At 43.4% G+C, this 24089-nt stretch overlaps 1 protein-coding gene across 1 annotated transcript in view; it reads right to left on the bottom strand.

Annotated features, from left to right (window-relative positions):
• Positions 1–430: 430 nt before the first annotated feature.
• adcy8 (adenylate cyclase 8 (brain)) overlaps positions 431–24089 on the bottom strand; it is a 70882-nt gene continuing 47223 nt past the window's right edge. The window contains 12 exon segments of the mRNA XM_076097226.1: positions 431–930; positions 1197–1311; positions 1979–2071; positions 2510–2656; positions 6308–6466; positions 9400–9478; positions 10838–11010; positions 12365–12454; positions 15445–15646; positions 17024–17124; positions 17671–17711; positions 19798–19921. Of these exon segments, the coding sequence (XP_075953341.1) occupies positions 431–930; positions 1197–1311; positions 1979–2071; positions 2510–2656; positions 6308–6466; positions 9400–9478; positions 10838–11010; positions 12365–12454; positions 15445–15646; positions 17024–17124; positions 17671–17711; positions 19798–19921 (1824 nt within the window).

Raw genomic sequence — 24089 nt, 5'->3', positions numbered from 1 at the left:
TCTCCACCGTGAAGGTCAGACGGTCAGAAAGTGTTTCCATGATTCCATTTTACCTCAACAAGTGGCTACGAATGTCTTCATCCCGTCGACGCCGAGAACAGAAGGCGTCTCATTCAATTTGTGTTTGGAATGGATTCTAACTTTGGTAGAGAAACATAACGTCTCTTTTCTGAACCCTGCCTGTTGTTCCAACAGCCGTCAGTAAGCACAGAACCAGAGCTACTTAAATGTGCGTCCATCCGGAGGTCTGGAACCAGGCGAAGCCTCCGGCAAAAGTTGCCGTGACTCCTGAAGGACTTCCTCCTTCTTTTCTGTGTCCAGAAAACCTGCACCCCCTGAAGTTTTAACTCAACCACTGGGATCGTTTTTTGCCCGTAGAGCAGCTCCTCCTCTGAGAAACCCGCGTGGAACCGAAGCTCCGGTCCTCCCTTCAGGACAGCTCAGTCTTATCGGCTGCCTCGGTGTGGTGCCCCGCTCCCACCTCGGAGCTACCGGGCGCTAACAACGTCCTCCGGTTGTAGTGGTGGTGGCCCTTCATGATGCCCGAGTTGTTGTTCTCGTTGAGGATCTGCTTCTGCTTCTGCCGGTTGAGCGACTGCACCAGGCCGAGCACCACGGCGGCCAGCGAGTACTGGCCGGTGATCTTGCGCGGCTGCATGATGAGCGGGTTGGGCTGCACGCGGCCCAGCAGGAAGTGCGTCCGGATCTTGCCCTCCTGCTCGCTGATGCCCTTCACGTAGATCTCGCCGCGGTACTCGAAGGCGAAGCCGCTCTCCTTCAGGATCAGGTAGGTGTCCTCGGGGACCTGGATCTTGCCGCTGACCCCCGTGCTGTCCATCCGGCTGGACAGGTTCACCGTCTTCCCCCAGATGTCGTACTGAGGCTTCTTGGCGCCGATCACGCCCGCCACCACCGAGCCGTGGGCCATACCTGTTCAAGACACACAGGTGATCAGATGATATCTTTGGCTTTCGACTATTTCTTGGATAAAACAAGATCATCCTGAGCTCTGAAGACGTAATGAATGGTTAAGTGATGCGTGCATCCTTCATCATGGGATTAGAAACATGTTAAATGAAGAGATTAGAGATTAAAATAGGGATAAAGATGTGATGAGCAGGTGAAGAGTTAAGAGGAAGCAGCATGAATGAAAACTAAAAAGGGAAAAGAACGACTGGAAGAATCGGAGCTCTTACCGATCCTCAGCTCGAAGTTGTTGAACGAGTGCTTGTTGATCTCCTGGATGCTCTCGTTGAGGGCGATGGCGAAATCCGCCAACTCACACAGGTGACCCCATTTGTCTTCACATTGCTGCGGGTCACAGGAGAAGAAGAGGCGGAGTCAGGACATATTCAAGTGCACGATGGTACATTTACTGACTTGTGTGTCTATTCTGACTAGAGTTTTTTTTATTTCACCAGATCCGGTGTGACCACCTAAACTGTTGGTGTCATCAAAAATATGAATGCACATTGTTGGAGTTTTGCTGCAGCCCTGCAGACGAGTTAGGAAGCTTTAAACTGTTAACGGGATCAACATGTCTGGCTGGTTATTGATATTCAAACAGCAAACTACAGAATCAAGACAGGATCACAACCTGCTTAGAACAGCAGGTGTCTCAGTCTAACCAGTGACCGTGTTAACTGGTGACTTGCAGCCGTAGTGACTGTATGTAAGAAGTGAACAGAGTCATCGTGACGTCTAAATTCAAGAAGTAAAAACGTTTTAAGAGATATTCAAATTTCATCTTCCTTCATTACAGTTTGGTGCAACATGGTTTAAAGTTAAACCGTGATGTAATCAATCCTTCATGTGTTCAGATGAATTTGTATTTTGCGATCCAGTGAAATAACATCAACAAAGTTATTTTGAGTTTATGATCAAATGTCTAACACGTCGATCTCCAGTGAATAAGTGTGAGTCAGCAGATCAAGTGCACCATAAACAGGTTTTATATTTGATCTGCTTTGAGCCTCACCTGTTTCTCGGGGGACAGGCCAGAGACGGCCATGTAGGTGCTGCCGATGGTCTTGATCTTCTCGATGTCCTGGAAGCGATCCTCACCGAGCAGCTGTGACGAGAGGAAAGAAATGAATCTGTGTCATGTTCACAAACCACTAAACTATTATAAATGAATATACAATCAGAGACTGAACGAATGAATATCCCTTTGCTGCTTTTCTTGGAGGGAATCCTGAGCTGACCACAGTCCTGCTGTCACTCACCAGGAGGAAGCTCAGACCTGGGTTCATCTCCGTGTCCCTGATGCTTTGTGTGTTGAGTGTTTATTCTTTTCTATCTGAGATAAATGTGGTAGCTTGCAGCCATAAACTCTCCCGCAGTTTCTGCTTTTGCATTAATCTCTTCTGAAGTGTTCTGAGGAAACGAGCCGGATGTTTTCATTTAAGAAAGGGACGATGCAGACGTCGGAGATGTCCCGACGTCCCGGCATCTTTCAAAGTGTGGCTGAAGTGGAAGTGGGGGCACTTCAAAGGGGCCGCGGCCTCACCTCGTCAAAGTCGGCAATGATTTCGTTGAGGAGCCTGAGGCACTCGACTCCCTGGTTATTCATCTCCGTCTGAGAGTAGAAGTCGGCGAAGCCCGGGATGGATGCGAACATCACGCCCACGGAGTCGTAGGACTGGGAGTACAGCTCCTGGGGGCAGACGGGCAGACGGGCAGACGTCACACATTGAAACTACATTCTTTGTTCATATTCAATGTATTTGGAGTTCAAAGCATCAGGTCCTAATGTGTTGTATCCGTACAGTTGATGCCCACACGAGGAAATCAATTGAGAAATGTGATTATTTTTTTATGTATTTATGAAAGTTGTTTGATTTCAAATACATACGACTCAAACTCAAAGTTTAAGTCCCAGTGAAGCGGAAGTTAGAGCGTCTTTAGCTTCTAAACAGTGACGGAGTATTTGAGCTGTGCAAAGTTTAATTAAAATCCTTCGCATTTGATTGGACCACTAAAAAGTGGGCGGGCTTAGTGCGACACAGAGCTGCAGAGGACTGAGGCTCACACACACACACACACACATGCATCAAAAACGGAGCTTTGAATGTTCTCCGACCTCGAGCAGCAGCAGAGTGGATGATACTGCAGCTGCACATCACTGTCTCCACCACCGGGGGGCAACGTCGGCACACGAAGCCCGCTGACATGAAACCACGTCCTCACATACTAATGTCATATGGAGAGATCATCGCATCATTATGGGAATATTTGAATAATAAGCTGGTAAACATAGTGTCCAACATCTCATAAATAAGTGAAGGACTCCGGCTTCTCTCTCTCAGTACTCTGCTTGACTTTTCAATTTAATTGCACTTGTGGAAATAAGCCTCTGACCTAATTGTGACATCGTCGCTGACATTATGCAAACCTAACGAGCTCGGTCAAATGTCAAATATGCAGTTGAACTAATTACATTTATTTTCCACCGCGTCTCTCCAGGGTCACGTCAGTCAGAGATCTGAGGTTTGTTCGGGCCTTCGTCCTGCAACTTTGGGAGGAGTTTTCCACATGACATCGATGGGTGGATGCAGACGGGGGGGGGCAAAAGAAAGTGAAACCCGACGCAAAAGTGTGTCAGTATGTTCGTCATGTGTGGTTCTACCTCCTGATCATAGATCCCTCGTCTCCATCTGGAGGCTGTAAAGACCGTAGCAAATGATGCACATCAGTGTTAAACTCATCGAGCCTGATTACTTAATTGCGAAGAATCTTATTTGAAAAAACATTTAAGTTTTGTCGTAAGTTTTGTATACAAGAAGTGAACGTAGTCATGATGTCATATCTTGGTTTTTGAACAGGAAGTGACCATATCTGGACTGAGGAGGAGTGACGTAGAGATCTGATAGAGACCTGTCAATCACTGTGTAGCCCCGCCCTAAAGCATCCCCTGCTTTATGGTCTGTTTGACTCTAAATGGACCATAATGTACTAAATGAACATCATGCTGTATTGAAGAAGACTTGAAACTAGAGATTGAGACCATAAACTCATGTTTACAATGTTTACTGAGGTAATAAATCAAGAGAGAAGTAGAGTAATTTTCTCATAGACTTCTATACAACCAGAGGAGTCGCCCCCTGGTGGACACTAGAGAGAATGCAGCTTTAACACATGAAGCTTTGACTTCACCGGAGGTTGCCGCTTGATTGCACCTCTATAATGCTCCTGTGTCTGCTTGGCAGTACATTTCTGCAGGTAGGTGGTAATGTTTGAGTTTCACCTTAAGCTACGTAGTGCATGTCATATTAACCGAAACCCATTTAAGATAAATGCATTCAAGGATCTAAAGGACGACGGTATGATTTGAAAACAGTTCATGTTATTAAGTAGCACATAGTGTCACGAGTTATGTTTTGAATTAGTTATTTATTCAGTTTTATTGAGATGTTCCATGTGTCTTGCACTTTATTTCCTGCTTTGTCTGTCTTACCCCTGTGATGGTCTGCCCTTCCCCTAATTAGACACTGCTGCTTTCAATCACCTGCACCTCCTCAGTCTGCTTCACTTCACTTTCTGCCCGTCTGTTCCTCTCGTGATCGTCTGCCCCGCCCTTAATTGTAACCTGCTGTGTCGAATCACCTGCACCTTCCCTGTGTATTTAAACCCTGTGTGTCCCTTGGCTCAGTGTTCTTTGGTCTTTGGTGTAACCTGGTCCCTCCTGGTACATTTAGTGTCTGCTCCACGTTGCCGTGTTCCCTGTTTCTTTGGATGTTTTATTTTCATGGACTTGTGATTCGCACGTTTTTGTGTTGAATACTTTTTTGTTACAATTAAACCCACAATTATCCAACCCTCCGTTTCCCGAGTCTCCCTGCATTTGGGTCCAGCCCTTTCTTTTCTGCAAAAACCTTACACATAGGTTAAAAACCAGCACAAACACGCACCAGCGTTTCAGACGAGCCGTCGGATTTGTGTGTTAATGCGTGTGTTCCCATTTAGAGACTGTTACCGAGTGCAGCTCAACTGAATGGAAATTAAAAGTACAAAAGGGAAAAGGCAGCAGAGATAAGGTGAACACAAAGAGAAACTTTGTAAAGTTTGACTCTGCGGAGTTGTGGAAGCTGAGTCACTCCTGCGACGGAGAGACAAATCAGCGAGTTCTCGGCTGCCGACTGACAACATGTTATTAAAATCAAATCAAATGCACACAACCAAAAAAAGCTCCCCAGCTGAATGAACCGCCCCACCAATTCCCTCCCTCGCTCTATACAGCTGTGTGAAAAGCAATTACCGAGCCTTTTCTTTTCCTCTATTGGCGCTGAGGCTCAGGGAACAGATTGTAATGAGCGTAGGGGAATAATTTTAAGAGCAGGTCAGCAGGGAAAATTGAGGTTGGATAAACCTATTCGGCAGGTGATTGATTTTGACCTTCTGTGCACACTGTAGTTGTGCTAACACAGCTCTCTTCTCCAGTAATGGACTAAACCACTACCTGCAGCTAAAACTGTTTGTCTAATTATTTGACTGCTGTTGACCGTGTTCCTTTGCTGAGCGTAATTGTATCATAACTTATACAAATTATGACACAAAAGTATGAACGAACTTGTCATAACACGTCCTCAAACTCCCACAACGACATCTATGACGGTGGAGCGTAGGTTTTACATCCAAATATTCAAAGTAGGAGTCGGGCGCCACACAGGAGAATAACCACACTTCTACCTTGGAGCGATAGCCGGCTACCCCCGCTACAAAATGCACAAACCCAAACCATTAATCCACTTGTACCTCAAACACAGTCTTCTATTTGATGTTGTGAAACGCAACTATCTGGTTATGTTTAGGAAAAGGTCGTGGTTTGGGTTAAAATAACTTTGTTACGTAATTATTCATAACTTAAAGTCTTGGTTTCATACGAGCAGCGACGTCCATCCACCTCGACCTCCTCGTCTCAGACTGTGTCGCTCTTTGTACCACGTCACCTGACTTCGGCCTTTGCAGCTGATAGTTACTTGGGGCGAGAGGTCGCCACTTCACAATAATACAGTTATTGTCACATGGTGATGCTGTTGGACACACTTTAGCATCAGCATCACATGCTGCGGTGTTGTATCGTCAAAACATTGAAGAGAGGAAAATGCGAATTTGAGGTAATTTGCATTTAAGAATGTATTTGTTCATCTACAATCTCCAGAGTGTCCAAATTCCCACCAGCACTTAAACACATCAACACGGCAGAGTAGTTATCTAAGGCCTCTGCTCGCAGCTGTATTTCTACGTGACAGCATCAGCTCGGCTCTGTGGGGACCAATTAAACTGTGTGACTGGGTGTTGTGCAGACCTCGTTGTCCCGGTCCTTCTCCAGGAAGTGACGGGCCACGTGGCTGGGCAGGATGTTCCTCAGCATGTTCTCGTTGTGTTCTCGCAGCTCCTTCATCTCGTTGATCTCCTCTTTGGCCTGGACGCGCCACAGGAAGTCCAGCCGCGCCGTGTACTCCAGCTACAGGAGGAGGAACCACACACACAAGAAGAGGATGTAAAGTGTTTGGGCCATGATAGATCGTCACCTTGATGTTACTTCTTAAGCCTCTAAAGACCTGAACATCTACACTCCAGACACTTCGTCAGAGAGATCAGAGGAAACTCATGTTGTTTGTATCATTCACATGATGGAGACGCTGAGCCGCGGTCCTAAAGTTCAATCAAACAAAAATGTAACAAAATCCGTTAACGGTTGGATCAATTATGAAACACGAGAGAGTGCGATCAATCTGCAGCAACAGGATTCTAATATGCAACACAAATTGCTTTTCTGAATGCACAATTAATACAAAGTAATTTGAATACATTAGAGCCAAACAAACGTCGGTAGCGTTTAGTTTGCACTTGCAGGAGAGAGAGAGAGAGAACCCTGATATTGAAAATTAATTTCGGGGGCAGACAGATAAGCCGGTGAGGATTTAAGCGTCTGGCGATTGGCGGAAACTGTTTTGTGATTAATCTTGGTATCAATTAGTCCCTTAAATCATATGAGCGAGGAGCAAACTTCAACCTCGTTTTCTGTTTTTCTAATTACGGAAGCAAAGCCCGCGGGGCGGCGGGATAATGAGATGGCGGCCGGTGAAACGACAGGTTCGCTCAGGCGTTAATCAGCGAGGCCTCGGCGGTGAGCGGACACTTTCATTCACAACAGCTTCTACTACCGGAGAGAGAGAAGTATTGAACCAGCACACATTTGACTTTGCATTGCAGCTGCTGTCATCTTACACACTGTGTAATTAGGTTTCCCGCAGAATAACGTTCAGCTGTGCTGTCGTATGTTGTGGTGTGACAGCCTTTCACCCGGCTACGGTTAGAACGTGTGAGCGTATTAAACTCAGAGCAGATTTAGGCAAAAGAATTAAGTGACTTCTCCACTACATTACTGAGGGAAATATTACACTTTGTGCACCACTTCATTCATCTGAAAGCTGGGTTCTTTATCTAATATGCATTTTAGACATTATAAAACAACTACATTTAAAGTTTTTTAAGATCAACATGAGAGGTAAAAAAGCCCAACACTGTGATGTGACAAATATTCCTTATTTTAATACAAACCACGATATTTTCCTAAACCTAACCAAGTCTTTTTCTTGCGCAAGTAAACCTAAAAACTAAGTAAATACACTTTATGCATGTAACGAGGGCAAACTGTTCATTTCCTGTGAATATGGAACTTTATTTTGAAAAGACACTTTATTCATGTAACAAGGGCAAACTGTGCTTTTCCTGTGAAGATGGAACTTTATTTTGAAAAGACACTTTAGTCATGTAACAAGTGCAAACTGCGTTTCCTGTGAAGACGGAAATTTATTTTGAAAAGACACTTTGAAACTGATGCATCCAAAAGTGACACTAGAAAGGAGTGAGAAGGTGTTGATTGTGTTAGATATGACCACTTGTAAATACATTTGCTTCCTCGTCCTCACTGGTACCTTTAGGTAACTTAGACTAATCTAATGATCTCAAAGTATTCAGAAGAAAAGTATGGCGTCAGAAAAAAACCATCTAATCGTTTCAAAACAAGAGCCTTGTCTGCAGCTTTGTAATGAAATGCTTCACGTTCAGTGTGCTTGATAATGTAATTACTGCTCTGACAGGAAGCAGCGCTGGTGAAGAACAACCTCATCTGGCTTCAGTGCTCTGTCGCCATTAGTTCACGATGTAAAAGCTCTGTGGCTCGGCTCGTAAAGAAACAGAAATCAACGTCAGAATACATATGAAAGAGCCAAAATAAGCTGCTGAACTAAATACATTATCTTGTATTTCTTGCAGTTAAATGCACAATAACACAGTTAGAGAGAAGAGTCGTCTTCCCCGTGAGCTTACACTCGTACTGTAATGATCTCGGTTGTTTAGTGGGTGATTGTGAGCACACCGTACATCACACTCACATTCAACAAGCACTGATTGAGAGCTTCAATCAGATTGTTGTAATGAAAGAGGCAGAGGAGAAGAATAACAGTCTCCCCCATCTTTCTGCTCTTCTTCACAACACAATAAAACCACTAGCATGTCTCCTCTGAAAGAAGCACTAGCTAATGATTTTACAGCCTGCGTGCATCCTCTCAAAGGTAGACGATGCTGCTTTGAGTTTTTCATCTACAAAGGATTGAAATGCTCCCGAATCTGAATGATGAGGCTGCCTCGATATATTCCAGTGTTGAGTACGGTGACGGACTTAAAGAAGTCTCTTTCATGTGCTCTCCTTTCACTAATGCGTCTCACACAAACAGTGTTGCACGCCCCGCGCTGTGAGCCGTCATTGTCTCTGCTTCGCCAAACAACTGGTAGAGTTGACCCCGCTGAAAATCAATATGCCACTGGGTGACTTTTATGGGGCTACAAAGGAACCTCAATTACGGGCCGTCTCCCCTCCGTCTCTGGCCGACGCCGAGCCGCTGAACTGCGTGATCAAAGGTTGCCATAGCGAGAGCATGAAAGCAATGCGGCGACACCACTTTCCATCAGGCTCTCGCTGCGTCTTTGTACAAACATTGGCTGGTATAATGTGTCAGATGTGTAATGAAATGGATTGTTTCTGTTTTTGTGTCGCTCAGGTCAGATATTACACAGCGATGAACACCTGAGAGGATGCTGTGCTCTGGTATTATGGATATAATGCTTCTGCTGCGTATTAAAGGGTCGGTCTCTTTGGCCTTCTGTCGACACACAGCCTGCAAATGTTTACCCACGAGAGCTTCTTCTGCCTTATTTCCTTTATTTGTCTCACAACCCCTCAGATTTATTGTTCAACCCCTTTAGACAGAATTATCCCAAGATCCACATTGGGAGCTGCCGTCCTGGTTATTCATGTTATATTTCTGTACTTGAAGAGGGACAATGCAACAATAAAATGAAACTAATGATAGAGAGCTGGTGTGATCTCACCTGCTGGCCGTGGTAAAACACAGCGAGGAGGAACATGGCCATCAGGAGCAGAGACGTCTCTTTGGTCCCCAGGAAGTTCCTGTTGGGACAGGAAGACAGAAGACGCTCAGCACTAACTTCACTAACGCAGCAAATCTGTGTATTTTGTGGTGCACGTTCTGCTGTTTGCTGTCCCTATGCTTTATGTGGTGAAACATTGTTGCTACCGAAGGCAACTACATGCCAAGAATTGGTTGCCGATATCTCAAAATGGTCGCCAATATCAACCTGGCAACCCTCTCTGTCACACCCTGACGCTGCTCTGCTCCTTCAGTGATGCAAAGTGCAGCCTGTTCATGTTACAACACTTCACTTCAATAATATAAATGAAGCACTTTGTAGCTCTAAATAACAGAACACGCCGGTAGTTTCATATTAATGCTACTTTACAACGGAAGAAATGAATTCACAGCATTGTTTTTTATATATTTCTGCACACATAAATAAATATTACAAAAGTCTAAAAGTCTGGAACTTTTTGCCGTGGAGATGACACCGAGCCGTTGTTCCTCTTCTCATCTTGACCTTCTCTCTGGTCCCAGAGGGCCATAAATAAGTGAACTGCCTCCCGTCAGCTCCCTATAGAGCTCGTATGGAGACCTCTGCTTCTTCTTTACAGCTCTTTCACGCTGCTGTGCTCAGGAAGCCTTCACTGTAAAGGTCACCGTGAACACACGCCAGATGAGTTCTCTCACATTTGCAACACTTGTGTCCAGAAAAAAAGGTCAACGTGACGGGCTTTACTTTAATACGTGTATTACTCTGCAAGCTCTAAGAAGTTAGTTCCATCTATTCGACTACATTTCCCGTTTTGTATCGATACATATTCAGGTTAATGTAGTACATTTGATATTTTTTATATTTGTATATCTTTATCTCTCTCTCTCTCTTTCTCAGTGCATCTTTTGTATTTTTTTTGAATGCAAGTTGTTTTAAAACATAAAAGTTATTATTATGACATTATTAAAACGTACGCAGCTGATTCTATGAAGTCTGATCAGATCATTAACTGAACGTGGGTGAACTGTCTGGTATTGAGTTACTGGTGGTACAAGAGGACGTCTACAGGCGGAGGGTTGGACTTCTGAGAGTCTGATTGTTGTTCCACAAAGTTTCATGACGAGTTTCTGAGAAACGACTGGAGCTTAACTACAGCTTCATTCATCAGGCTGACAAGCTCCAACTAAACTTACTGAGCTAGCTACAGAGTATCTCTCCACTCTTACATATTCCATTCGTGCAGAATGGAGGGAACCTTGGTTCTCTGATTGAGATCCAAGGTTACAATATAACCAGGCGCTACGTGGCCAACGCACATCCTAGCAAACTACACAGACACCCGACCAAACGTTACGCTCGCGTGTGATTCGTTAACTCGTCCTCATTCTAAAGCGCTCACCCTGTGTTGCGGTGGACGGTGTCGTAGCGGACGAACAGGGAGGTGTAGAAAGCCTCGGTCAGCAGTGAGTAGATGGCGATCATCACCAGCAGCACCGCCAACTTCAACACCGAGTTGAGACGCAGGAACACGGCACACGTCACCATCGCCAGGACCCCCGTGAACACGAAATACTGGGGAGACAAAGACATTCGTCTTTTAGATCAGTCCTCCACGTTACATGGGACACGGTCCGGACATTCACGTTCCCCTCAGAGATGAACCCTTAGCTGGTCCTCCAGCGCCTTCATCGGGTCAACATATTCATCGGTCATCGTTTTTGCTGACCTCTATATTTTCCGTTGTGTTTACATAAAAACGTCAGCAGCAGAAATAAACAGCAGGGTTTCCCGACCATTAGAGGCTTCACACCTCAGCCCGATGAACAGAACAAAGGTGTGCTGAGACAGTGAAGCTGTGAAGTGAAGGTAGCAGGAGGTTTGGAAGAGTTAGTCCAAACGGACTTGGTTTCACTCCACAGCTTCAGTTTGGGAACATTTTGGGTTCATAACGACTGAGAGTGAAGCGTTGTTGTTACTTATATCTAACTTGAAGTTAATATGTTGTGACTTCATACTTATTGTGTATTGCCTGTTAAAGAATGGACTCTTTATACAACTGTACCAAATGTTTAACATCTATTTAAGTGTAAAGGTTCTTCACAAGGCCTGAGAGTGCATTGTATTATCGTTGAGTGGTTTTATTTTATTTATTGAGGATATTTCAGTATTTTTTTCATGTTCCAATGTCAGAATATGCGTAAGAATTAAAAGTTCATAGCTCTTTGAAAATATGTACCTGCATTAGTATGCTATTATATTACCGTGACATCAGAGGCATCAAATGGTCTTAAAATGACAATAACATTGTTTATCTTAATAATCAATACAGAAGCAGCAGATGTAGAGACTTCCTGACTTTAGTCTCTAGTGAGTTCATACATTTCCCATAATGCAACAGCTGAGGTCACTGTAATGACATCACCATGACATCACCGGTGGTTTTCATTTCTCCTCCCAGCCTCAGAGGACATTAAAGATGTTGTAGATTTGACTTTTAAACGATGTGTAAAACATTACAATGATTATTCTTTGATGTTTCTGGAAGCTGCTCTTAGTTATTCACACACAGGCGCTCCGGACCCTCGGCTGGAAGTGAGGTTGTGACGTGAGCACGAAACGAGGAGTCGTGACTCTCCCAAAGCTCGCAGCTATGAAAGCGCGACTCCCTTATTGAGTCCATCAATCAGCTGCTTATTGTGAGAGCACAGTAACGTAATGGATGTTTTCCCCGCGACGTTCTGATGGCTCCATCAGTCGGCGTTGTCTGAAGCGAGACCTCCCTCCGGGTGCCAGCAGATGTCGTGGGGGGTTTAATTCTTCATGTTTGCCGCTGTCGCAGAAGTGAAAACTAAAAAACTAAAAAGCGAAACAGAAACACAACAGATGGACCCGGCTGCAGAATTCAGACACATGATGTAGTCGGTACCTCTGGGTAGAAGCAGATGTCTGGGATGGAGGCCGACTCGTTGTACGTCTGGTTCCTGAAGGTGTCGGACTTGTCGAAGTCGCACCACAGCTGTGAGAGAGGGGGGGGGGGGTTATTAATAACCTGTTAATCAGCTGGTCTGTTGCTGAAGTCGGTTTCCAGTTCACTGTGGAAGCACTTCACAAACAAAGTCTTTTCAATTTGGCTTGTTTGAAAAAAATGATTAAAAGAACCCGAGTTAAGCATCAACATTAAAACAACATTGACATGGTATTTATGCTTTTATTGTTATAATTTCTTGTCATTTTAAATGTAAAATGTTTTCCAGTTTTTTTCATGTTGGCATTTTCTTATTTACACTTATAATGTAAATGCAAAATACAAGTTTTCTTCCCACTTTTATTTAATTTATCTGTAAAATGAAGATTTTCTGTTTCTGTTTTTAAATGTTACTTTGAGCAACAGTCTGTATGAAATGTGCTATAAACATAAAACTATTATTATTATTCTTTAGCTGAAAGATGTAAAGCACACAATCATTTACTTTAAACGTTTACATTTCTAAACTTTTGTCTTCTTCTCTGAACTGTAACCTGCGGCTGCAGCAGCAGAGAGCAGCGTTTAGTGCTTCTACCTTTAATTCAGCGGCTTCACTGAGAGCAGCAACATGTATCTACAGAGCAGATCTAACTGTTCAGATCCGATGTATGTTCGCTGACAACATATGTGATTTTATTTGACGACGTCTTCATGCTGAACATCAATATCTCAGAATGTAGATGGATTATTGAACAACTCCGTTGTAAGAGCAACGAACCACAAAGTGTGTGTTTCTCCTTCTTCAGTTCATTTACACAAACGAACCTCTCAAGGCTCTGTAGCTGCTGGAGGATCAGTGGGCTCTTCTCTGCTTCTCTGAGACTAACTGGTGTCGAGGCCTCGGGGTTATATAACCTGCTTCATGCGGTCAGAGACCCTGCAACACCAGCAGCTAATCATCAGCTCGTTTCACCTTCTTCAGCTCGGTAATGACTCGTGAGTTAGACTCTTTCAGAGGTCGCTCTGCAGAAGAAGAAGAGCGCTGTGAGGTAGAAACGGGTCCATGAGCTCGACTTTCAGACAGTAAAAATATTAAAATAAATCTAGTGATTTATTGTTGCCACAACAACACTGACCAGCTGATCACATGATCCTCATTATATTGAAATTCAAACATGAGGAAATGCAATGGGTTTGGTGAGATTTGAGCCGTTCTGTGATTGTTATACTGTGAGGATGGTTTGGATATTTGTGCATTAATCCTCAAACTGCTTGGCTGGTGAGATTTTGTGTTTAAAAACTAATCTTTCAGGATAAGCCTGGAGATGATTTGAAAGATATATTCTTTGATTCTTTGGATTTGAACTCTGTAACACAGTTGCTCTGCTCTTATTCTTTTGCTCTTATGGTCCGACGCTGTGTTCACACCGAGCCCAAAGCAAACGTTTGCGTCACGTTACTAGAAGTGCCGAAGAGGAGCGGAGGCTCCCCTCACGGAGACAAGGTTCCATCAATCACGGCTGAAATAACCACTATTGCTGCTTTATACATGTTGATATACCAGATGTCCTGATCGCTGTGGTGTCTGAGTTCATAGCTTCATCCAGAGGTGCTCGCTGACTTATCATTGAGCTGCTTTACTGCAGCTGTATGAACCCAACATAAACTATGTTGCTGTGATTTAATTACAATAAACGGAACAAGTTGTTGCCAAAATAACTACATAATGATGCTGATTTGTAAAACATTTGAATTTGTGTTTTGTTAGTTCTCTCATCAAGACGACAAACAAACAACTTTAAAGATGCTTGTTTTCTGAGTGGAGTCTGGATCGATCAGTGCTATGCTATGCTATGCTAACAGTGATTTTATTTATTATGTAGTATAAGTATATGTAGTAGTATTATTATGTTGTCTGACTGTGTTGCTGTAATGTCTTTGCTATATTTGATTGTACAGAACTTTGTTCTTTTTAAACGTGCTCTATGAAAACATTTGCAGTGAACCAGCAGTGTGTGTGTGTGTGTGTGTGTGTGTGTGTGTGTGTGTGTGTGTGTGTGTCAGAGCCTCATTTATCATCTTCCTCTTTGCCACCGGGCTCCATTTAAAACACATCAATGAGCCACACTGTTCACCAGCTGACATGTTCCTTCATCACCATGAACACACACTAGTTTATTTACACTCAACCCCACATTCAGACTGAGTGAGAGAGGAAGCCTTCACCCACCAGGGCTTTGATAAAGAAATGAAGACTATTCATACCGGCAGCGATGCAAATACACAACAGTTGTAACTCTTGTTCAATATAAACAGATTCTTAAAGGCAGAAGACCAACCACCAGGATGCTATCCACACAGCGACTGTAAGATGTGTTATTGAGTTTCCTTTAAGTGAAACGCTCTGAGTGAAGTTGAGTTCTCTCTGGTCAACAGCTACGCAGTGTATACATCAAGGACCTTTATTGTGAAAGGTAAGAAACTTTGTCAAGGTTGAAAGAAGTAATAAAGTTTGCTGTCTTGTCCCAGACCTCCGGGTCTGAAGAGTGAAGTCAAAGCTTCATGTGTTAAAGCTGCATTCTCTCTAGTGTCCACCAGGGGGCGACTCCTCTGGTTGTATAGAAGTCTATGAGAAAATGGCTCTACTTCTCTCTTGATTTATTACCTCAGTAAACATTGTAAACATGACTTTATGGTCTCAATCTCTAGTTTCAAGTCTTCTTCACTTCACTGCGTCCACTTCTGATATACAGTCTTTGTTCAGCCCTTAAAGCTTCTGTGTTGTCGTTTTAAAACAACTCATAACACTCGGCTACACTACAGTCTTTTTTTTTGTGACGTAATATTCACGGTAAAAATGACCTGAACATCAGGAGCATAAACTCTCAGGATCCTCAGAAGGAAACGTTTCTCGGGAGACATTTGGAAACCAGAAACAAGTCGAAGTCTGAGTTTGTTGTGTCCTCGCGGGTCAGACGAACATCAACTCCTGTAAATATTTAGCAAGCAAACAAGAACCTGGAAGAGGAGACTGAACTCACGATATTGATCATGGCTGCCAGGAAGTTGATGAGGATGGAGATGAAGATGATGACGTTTCTCGCCGCGTAGGTCTCGTTGATCCAGCAGCAGGCTTTGCGTAGGACCAGAGGCAGACACTTGTAGTCCTCCGCCGTCGTGACGAGGACCAGACAGGAATGCAGGACGATGAGGACTGAGAACTGGACCGCCATCGTTACCATCCTGCAGAGATACAACAGCAAAACAACAACAGAACCGTCAGCTGGGTGACTTCAGGACACAACGTCCCATCACAATAAAAGCATTTAGATGCAAATCAGCATGAGAATAAAAAAATTTAAACATGTTTTAATATATTTTTATTTTATAATCGCATGATAACTTGATCAATCAACTAGATCCCACAAGAAAACCTCATCTGTAGATGTTAGATTCAGATGTTACATAATGTTTCTATCGTCAGTGAATATTGAAAGGCTGTTTTTCCTCAAAGATGTGTGTGTATCCACCATAATAACATTTTCACACCTTCCACCAAAGATGATCTGAATCTCTTAAATGGCACAATATACATACATATGTATTTATTATATGCATATAAGACCATGATGGCAGTGGAGTAAAAAACCTGCTCTGGGTGGCACCAAACTAAAGCAAAGCAGTTTCTGCATGAACTGATGGAGACAAACAAAACACACACGTGGTCAGTGTGTTGCTAACCAGCTACAGCTAACGTCTGTACAGTGGGTGTGTTGCTAACCAGCTACAGCTAACGTCTGTACAGTGGGTGTGTTGCTAACTAGCTACAGCTAACGTCTGTACAGTGGGTGTGTTGCTAACCAGCTACAGCTAACGTCTGTACAGTGGGTGTGTTGCTAACCAGCTACAGCTAACGTCTGTACAGTGGGTGTGTTGCTAACCAGCTACAGCTAACGTCTGTACAGTGGGTGTGTTGCTAACTAGCTACAGCTAACGTCTGTACAGTGGGTGTGTTGCTAACCAGCTACAGCTAACGTCTGTACAGTGGGTGTGTTGCTAACCAGCTACAGCTAACGTCTGTACAGTGGGTGTGTTGCTAACCAGCTACAGCTAACGTCTGTACAGTGGGTGTGTTGCTAACCAGCTACAGCTAACGTCTGTACAGTGGGTGTGTTGCTAACCAGCTACAGCTAACGTCTGTACAGTGGGTGTGTTGCTAACTAGCTACAGCTAACGTCTGTACAGTGGGTGTGTTGCTAACTAGCTACAGCTAACGTCTGTACAGTGGGTTCATAAGTTATTTAGGGGAAGAAAATCAAGATTGTCATTATTTGAGCAGAAGTGCTAAACTTGTTTTTGCATAGAGAACAGATGCTCACCTGGAGGCGAGGTGGGACTTTGTTTATTTTTTATATGTGAAAATATCGAATTATTTTATTTCAGTTTAACATGCTTCCTCCTGTCAGTGCACCGGTGCACGCTTGTGTTTTATAAACCTCTAACATCTGTTGTTGCTGTATTCCTTAGCATAAAGGATAGGTAAATAAAGGAGAGGAAAACGTCTTTCAGTCTCTCAGCTGCAACTGTCCCCCGTGTTGACAGTCCGTCCTCTCCTTTTACCTGGCAGAGGGAAGCAGGCTTTGGATGGTTGTGATGAAGATGAGCACGATGAAGGCGCACACCAGGTTGGACTTGAAGACCTCGTCCCTCATCTGGGAGTACTGCAGGAGAAGAAGAAGGAGAAGGAGAAGGAGAAGGAGAAGAAGAAGAAGGGGGAGAAGAAGAAGAAGGAGAAGAAGGGGAAGAAGAAGGAGAAGAAGGAGAAGAAGAAGATGGAGAAGATGGAGAAGAAGAAGATGGAGAAGATGGAGAAGAAGAAGAAAGGGGGAAGATGGAGAAGAAGAAGAAAGGGGGAAGAAGAAGAAGAAGAAGAAAGGGGGAAGAAGAAGAAGAAGAAGGGGGGAAGATGGAGAAAAAAACAAGTTTTCAGACAAACGGAGAAACACAGAAAACACGCCAACGCACCGCCACGGATACATTCACCGGTTCAACCACAAGCGCTAGAGAGAGACAGGAGCCGGGGTTCTGGGGAAGGTGCACAGCCGATTTAGTTCCACAAGGTTTTGTAGCGCTAGCAACTCATCCACAGTATATATATATATGATGGGAACAATTCAATGAATGAATTAAAACAAAGACAAACTGTGATCCTGGCCAGGTGTTGAAGCAATGATTCTGCTTTCTGAGACGTACAAAGGAAATGTTACTAGTGAATAGTCTCCGGTCACTTCTCTGTCTATGAGCCGTACTGAGATACAAGGAGCTGGTGTGTTAGAATGGGGGCATTAACATCTCCTGAATAGAGCCCATGCGCTGCTGTAAGACTCTAGACGGATGAGTCACCAGTCTGGACCGACTGCCTGACTCATCTCAATCTTAAGCCCCCCCCCATGACCCCCGCTGCCCCGAACCTCGCTCTGTCTCTTTCTCAAAGGATGCTGGGAAATGAGCAAGAGGAGGCTTCACGTTTGGTCACAACAAGAAACCGAGGAACCGAGGAACCGAGGGAGGCCGACAGCAAATCACTGCACATGTACAGAAGAGAGCAAACCAAAAGATAGTAATACGGTTCCTGGCAAGGTTTAGAAGATGGAGGTGGGATTCAAGAGGAGAACATAGATGTGGAGGGGGGGGGGGGGGGGGGTTAAAGGTGAGCTTATTTCATGGAACCCAAAAAAATAAGTAAGAAAGAGGATCAGAAGCTACAGAGTGCGTTGCATTCACCAAAGACAACAAGCGCTCAGACACATGTTCTTGGAATAATGTCTTCAACATATCACGATTACTCTCATGATTAAGAGATGATATTCAGCATTAAACGCTGCAGAAGGCTGGAATGTGTTGCTGTGGAAACAACTGGTTCACCTGGTGTCAGCTGTTCACAAAATTTGCAGCTTTAAATAAACACATTTATATATAATTGATAGTGTTGTATGTAACTCTACCATCAAACCAAAGAGGGAACAGAGCAGAATAACCGCTTAAAAATACAGTTTTCATGTTTTATTTCCTTTCAAATAGCTTAATTTATCTAATTCCCATTCCCATCATATATATATATATATATATATATATATATATATATATATATATATATATATATATATACCGTATGTAAGGAATATAGATCAGGTTTAATTGAAGTAGAAGTCAAAATATATCAATGTCATTTAACAGTACATACTGTACAGCTAGAGTTCATCAACTCTTTAACTCTGTTTCTCACCTTCCTTTCTTTAATGAATAACTTAACTCAGCTGCAATAACAAAATAATGCAATTGTTATTGTAGATTGTTATTATAAAAACCATCTAAACGTCCAGTAGTCATCATTATTTGACATGTAGTTGTAAATGTCAGCGATGCTTTGTTTCTTTAGGGAATGCAACGTGCTCCTGTGAGAAGCAGCTTCTTCTTCCGTTGAAGGGAACTCGTCCATGTGTGGACTTGTGCTCACGAGTAAACTGAAGGTTCTGTCATCACAGAGCAACACATGCTGATTCATTACTTTACATGTCAGTCAAACTGGATTTGTGCTGAATAATGTTTGCAGTAATTCAACACAAAATGAGTATCTTAGATTAATGTATTATTATAATATATATACATATGTATTATATTATTATTTATTCGTGCACACGAATATGGAGTCTGAAATATGGCGACTGAATAATTTTACTTCTACGACCTTTCAATAAATCAGTTCATGCTGTTTTAAAAGCTACTATAACGTGAGTCTAGTGAACAACAGACTGACTTAAATCAACGGAGTTTAAACCATCGTCTGCAGGTGAGATGCAGCGTTACGCTCTGAGAGTCCGACTTTAAACTGATTGAGCTAATGCTACATGAATAAAGTAAGTATTCATTTTCAGAATGATTCAATTGATTTAGTCTTCAGATGATAAGTGAAGAAGTAAATTGCAAAATCAATTAAAATAATTTTAATTAGACTTTCAGTAAATTACTAAAGAATACAAAATGGATTAAAGCAACAAATGAACTGAGATATGAAAGGTATAGACAGTAAATGAAATAACATGTAAAAGATCTTCGATAATAAATCAAGAACCTTTAGCTTACTCATGAAAGGAAAAATAACAATTGTTGGTTCTTGTTTAGCTTCTGGAGATCTCAGAATAAGATATGAGAGAGAGAGAGAGAGAGAGAGAGAGAGAGAGAGAGAGAGAGAGAGAGAGAGAGAGAGAGAGAGAGAGAGAGAGAGAGAGAGAGAGAGAGAGAGAGAGAGAGAGAGAGAGAGAGAGAGAGAGAGAGAGAGAGAGAGAGAGAGAGAGAGAGAGAGAGAGAGAGAGAGAGAGAGAGAGAGAGAGAACTCCGTAAGTCGATGGCGCTCTCTATTCGCGTGTTAATCTCCTCGGGACCAGACCGGACATGCAAAGCTTGTGCGAGATGGTTTGGAAGCAGGTTTATGGAATGTCTGGTTAGGGCGGCCAGAGTCTACGGGGGGAAGCACATGCACACAGAATGAACCTGCTCTCCTCTTCGGTCTCATTCAAGTTACAAATGAAAGAGAACAGACACACGGTTACGTTCATTACATTCACAAAAGAAAGAAGAAGACAATTAAGGAAGAAGGGAAGACCACAATGCAACGTCATGCATCTCCCTCTCATTCACAGCTAGTGGAAACTATGCACACGCTGTAACACAGTCTCAGTTGATGTCCACGGCTGTGATCGTAACGGGGAAGGAAAACACGCAAAACATGAGAATTAAACAAAATAAAAGCAGAGATGGTGGACAAAAGAACACAGCTGAGAGGAGAGTTGCACCAAATGCAATAAATAGAAATGAGGATGAGCAAATAATCTGTTTATAGACGGGATCCTCCAATAAATAAAAAGAATTCAACTTCCAAAACGTGTTGAAACAAACTCCTAAAGTGCACGATGTTCTCAACCAGGGCAGCCTCGCATGATGTTAATATGCAATATTGTGAAAAGTAATTGAACGACAAAAGGTTCTTTGGTTTACAAGAGTCTCCTCAGGCTTTAATTAACACTTCATCACTTCATCGTCTCTCTGAGAGAAACACGTACTGAAGGTCCTAACCGTCCACGCTGATGGTCTGGCATGTGCACCGTTAGTCCATTACATACCCAATGTAAAGCTACACAGACATCGGAGGAGGAGACACATCTGATTGGCTTGTTGAATCACATGTCGTCTGGTCTAGACAAGCCCACAACAAGCTGACTGTGTCCCCGTTAAGAGAACACTGGTGTGGTCCATTGATGCGCTGCGTTCTGAGGCGAGTCCAGGTGAGGCGGGTCCAGGTGAGGCGGGTCCAGGTGAGGCGGGTCCAGGTGAGGCGAGTCCAGGTGAGGCGAGTCCAGGTGAGGCTCCTGTGCCTCACTGAGAAGCTCTTGAGGTAGAAGTGGTGGAGGTCCCTCGTAAAGGATCGCACTCATTTTCTCAGAGCCGCTGACATTAGCTCTCCACCGCTAGCTGTGAGCTAAAGCAGCCGCGCGGGCTACTTTGGACAAATGACCCTTTTGGAGTGTCGGAGCCGACGCTGAGCCGTCAGCCATTAAAGTCCTTCTGACAGGAAAGGGTGACGATGGACGAAGTGTGTGAGGATATTCAACACGTCTCTCTACGACTTCACCTCAGCTCGCTTAATTCAACACTTAACAGATGAAATCCATCACACTGAGATCATTAAAAGCCCATCTGCAGACAGCATGTACAGTATGTGGGTTTATTTGATCAGCCAGGGTCGTTCAGACTGTCACAGTCCGTCTTTACGGGCAGATTAATAAACATTATTGCACATGATGGGGTTATTATTGTTGCAGGTGTCCTTTCCTGCAGAAGGGGGAGGAGCTATAGAGTTTAATGGCCACTTCCTGTGGTGTTAGAAGAGAAAGAGACAGGAAGTCTGTCACTCCCCCGTCTGGAGAACAAGGAACAAGCATATTATATGAGTGCAACTATCAGATAGATTGATAATATCAAATAATTAACACACTTTGACAAAGACTCTTGATTTATCAGACAATAGGAAATGGTACACAAAATAAAATATAGACTCCTGCCTGGCTACTAGAGTATTAACTGAGAGCAAATTGGCCATCTTTGCTGTGGAAACAGCAAAGATGAGGGAGAGGGAGCTGGAACTCGACTGAACCTCTGTTGCATATGAATGGGGACGCGTGGCCTGTTTGTCAAATCATTAACATATCTAGAGGAGCCAGAGACAACACACGAGCTTCATTATCATGAAGACAATCAGTAGTCAGTGGAATCAGATGACCTCCATTATGTGTTCATGACATGTGGACCTTATAATCTGTTTATTTGGGGATGATGTCAGCTCACTTCTGTGGAGAATACAGTGTTATTATGTGTGAATGGAGCTGTTTTAATCAGAGATCTGCAACCTCAACCGAGCCTGAAGGGCTCATTTCAATACCCACGCTAGTTCAGCTTCAAGCGTAAAATATAGATGTTGCTTTTGAAAATGTCAGCAAAAGAATATTAATGTTGAAGTCATTATGTAGTAAACATTGTAAACATGAGTTTATGGTCTCAATCTCTAGTTTCAAGTCTTCTTCAATACAGCATGATGTTCATTTAGTACATTATGGTCCATTTAGAGTCAAACAGACCATAAAGCAGGGGATGCTTTAGGGCGGGGCTACACAGTGATTAACAGATCTCAACAGCGTCTCTACATCACTCCTCCTCAGTTCAAATATGGTCACTTCCTGTTCCCTGGTTGCAAAAAAACAAGATGGCGACGGCCAAAAGCCAAACTTAAGGCTTCAAAATGGAAGTTCACAAACCAATGGGTGACATCATCAAGGACTACGTCCACTTCTTATATACAGACTATGTTTGAGGTTTCCTGTCCGAATATTAAGGTTGCGTATCGGCAAGAATCTGGTGATACGATACTTGTCATTATAAAAACTGGTAGCTCAAATCAAGCAATCTGATTGGTTGATAGCCGTGATATTACATTACATTACATTACAGTCATTTAGCAGATGCTTTTATCCAAAGCGACTTACAATAAGTGTATTCAACATCGGTTTTCGAGAGAACAACTAGTCACCAGAAGTAATAAGTGCATGTCCCTACCTCAAACAAGCATCTAAGATATCATACCCACATACCACTGCAGAGCTTTTTCACTTCCCGTGTCACTCCACGTCTGAGACACAAAAAGCAGCTAGCGTGACTCGGTCCAAACATGAACGAATCTCCCTAACAGCACCTGTGAAGCTCTCTAATTATACTTCATTATATCTTCTTTGTTTAATCCATAGAAAACAAAGAAAAGTAGAGTTGGGCTCGTCCATAGTGGAGTGGAATGTGTGGAATCAGGCCCCTGCAGTGAGCTAGCATTCACACAACTATGTGCCTTATTTTGAAATGTTTCACCAACAGTAGAAATCACAAGCTCCACATGTATACATCCAGCATGCACAGCCAGCACATGTCAGGTTCATCAAAGGGCATTTTAGGGGAAAGTAGGTCGGAAACCATTGACTTGAATCAGAATACTAAATAACTGCTGAAATGCTTTGAACGTCACACACGGATTATTAATCATCAGTAGCTGAGGATGCATTTCTGTTTTGTTTCTTCTCCGTTGAGAAAAGCAACTGTACGGAAATCTGTGTCCACGTACAGAAAGACAATAGTTTGTATTGCGTGACTATTTTCCGACCTGCCCTGATAACATGATTACACATATTGTGCACACTTCACCCTGGTAACTAATCCTGGCACGTCTTCTATCTGCGATGTCCACTTTAACTCAAAATAAAAAGATGTCAGCTGTGTCACATGCTTCGTACTGGACTCCTTGTTGAGACCAGCATGGTATGACACAGATCAAAGAAAAGATGGTGCAACTCCATAGCACAAAGGTGGATCTAAGGCCACTTAATAACCTCAACAAGGTCCGAGCCCTCAGCCATCCACTCCAGACACGAGGGCTCAAGGGGACGATTGCCAGCGTTATGAGCCGGGCAGCCATGATTGTTTTTGGCGTGCACGGCCCTGAGGAAGCACGCGGCCCAAAGGGCACATGCTTCCATCTCTGACATTTCTCTGTGACTTCGGTGTGATGCTTCTCTGAGCAGTGCTTGGCTGTACGGGGGGGCAGTATGGGGTTACATGTATGATACGGATTAATAACACAACATATTTGTCTCGCGGAAATGCCAACATGTGATGCCGGGAAAAGGGCAAGTTTGGCTCACAGTGCGAGCACATACAGTCATGTTTTTCCTGTGCTGGCTGTCTCACATGTGCGGTAGTGTGACGGATTAACTCGTACTTTAGAGGCAGGAAGTATAACTCACTGCAACAGGACTTGTTTGGAATCGGTGCTCTTCAAAGGATCAGAGCAGGCTGTTATGTAAACCACCAAACACACTCCGGGGCACATGGAGGATCTGGATCAGCACCGTAGTACCAAGTGAAATGTCTTGACAACTATCGGACAGATTGCCTTGAACCTCCGTACATATGAAGGAACGCTGATGAAGTTGTTGATCCCCTGACTCATCATGAGGCATTACCAGCATTTTCACTTGAGTTTCCATCAGCCTCAACTGTTCAAATGAGATTATTTCTAAGGTTAGCACGC

Source organism: Anarhichas minor, unplaced genomic scaffold, assembly GCF_050575085.1.
Source record: "Anarhichas minor isolate MPS153535 unplaced genomic scaffold, ASM5057508v1 ptg000024l, whole genome shotgun sequence".
Taxonomy (NCBI): domain Eukaryota; kingdom Metazoa; phylum Chordata; class Actinopteri; order Perciformes; family Anarhichadidae; genus Anarhichas; species Anarhichas minor.
This window is presented reverse-complemented; position numbering and strand designations above follow the sequence as displayed.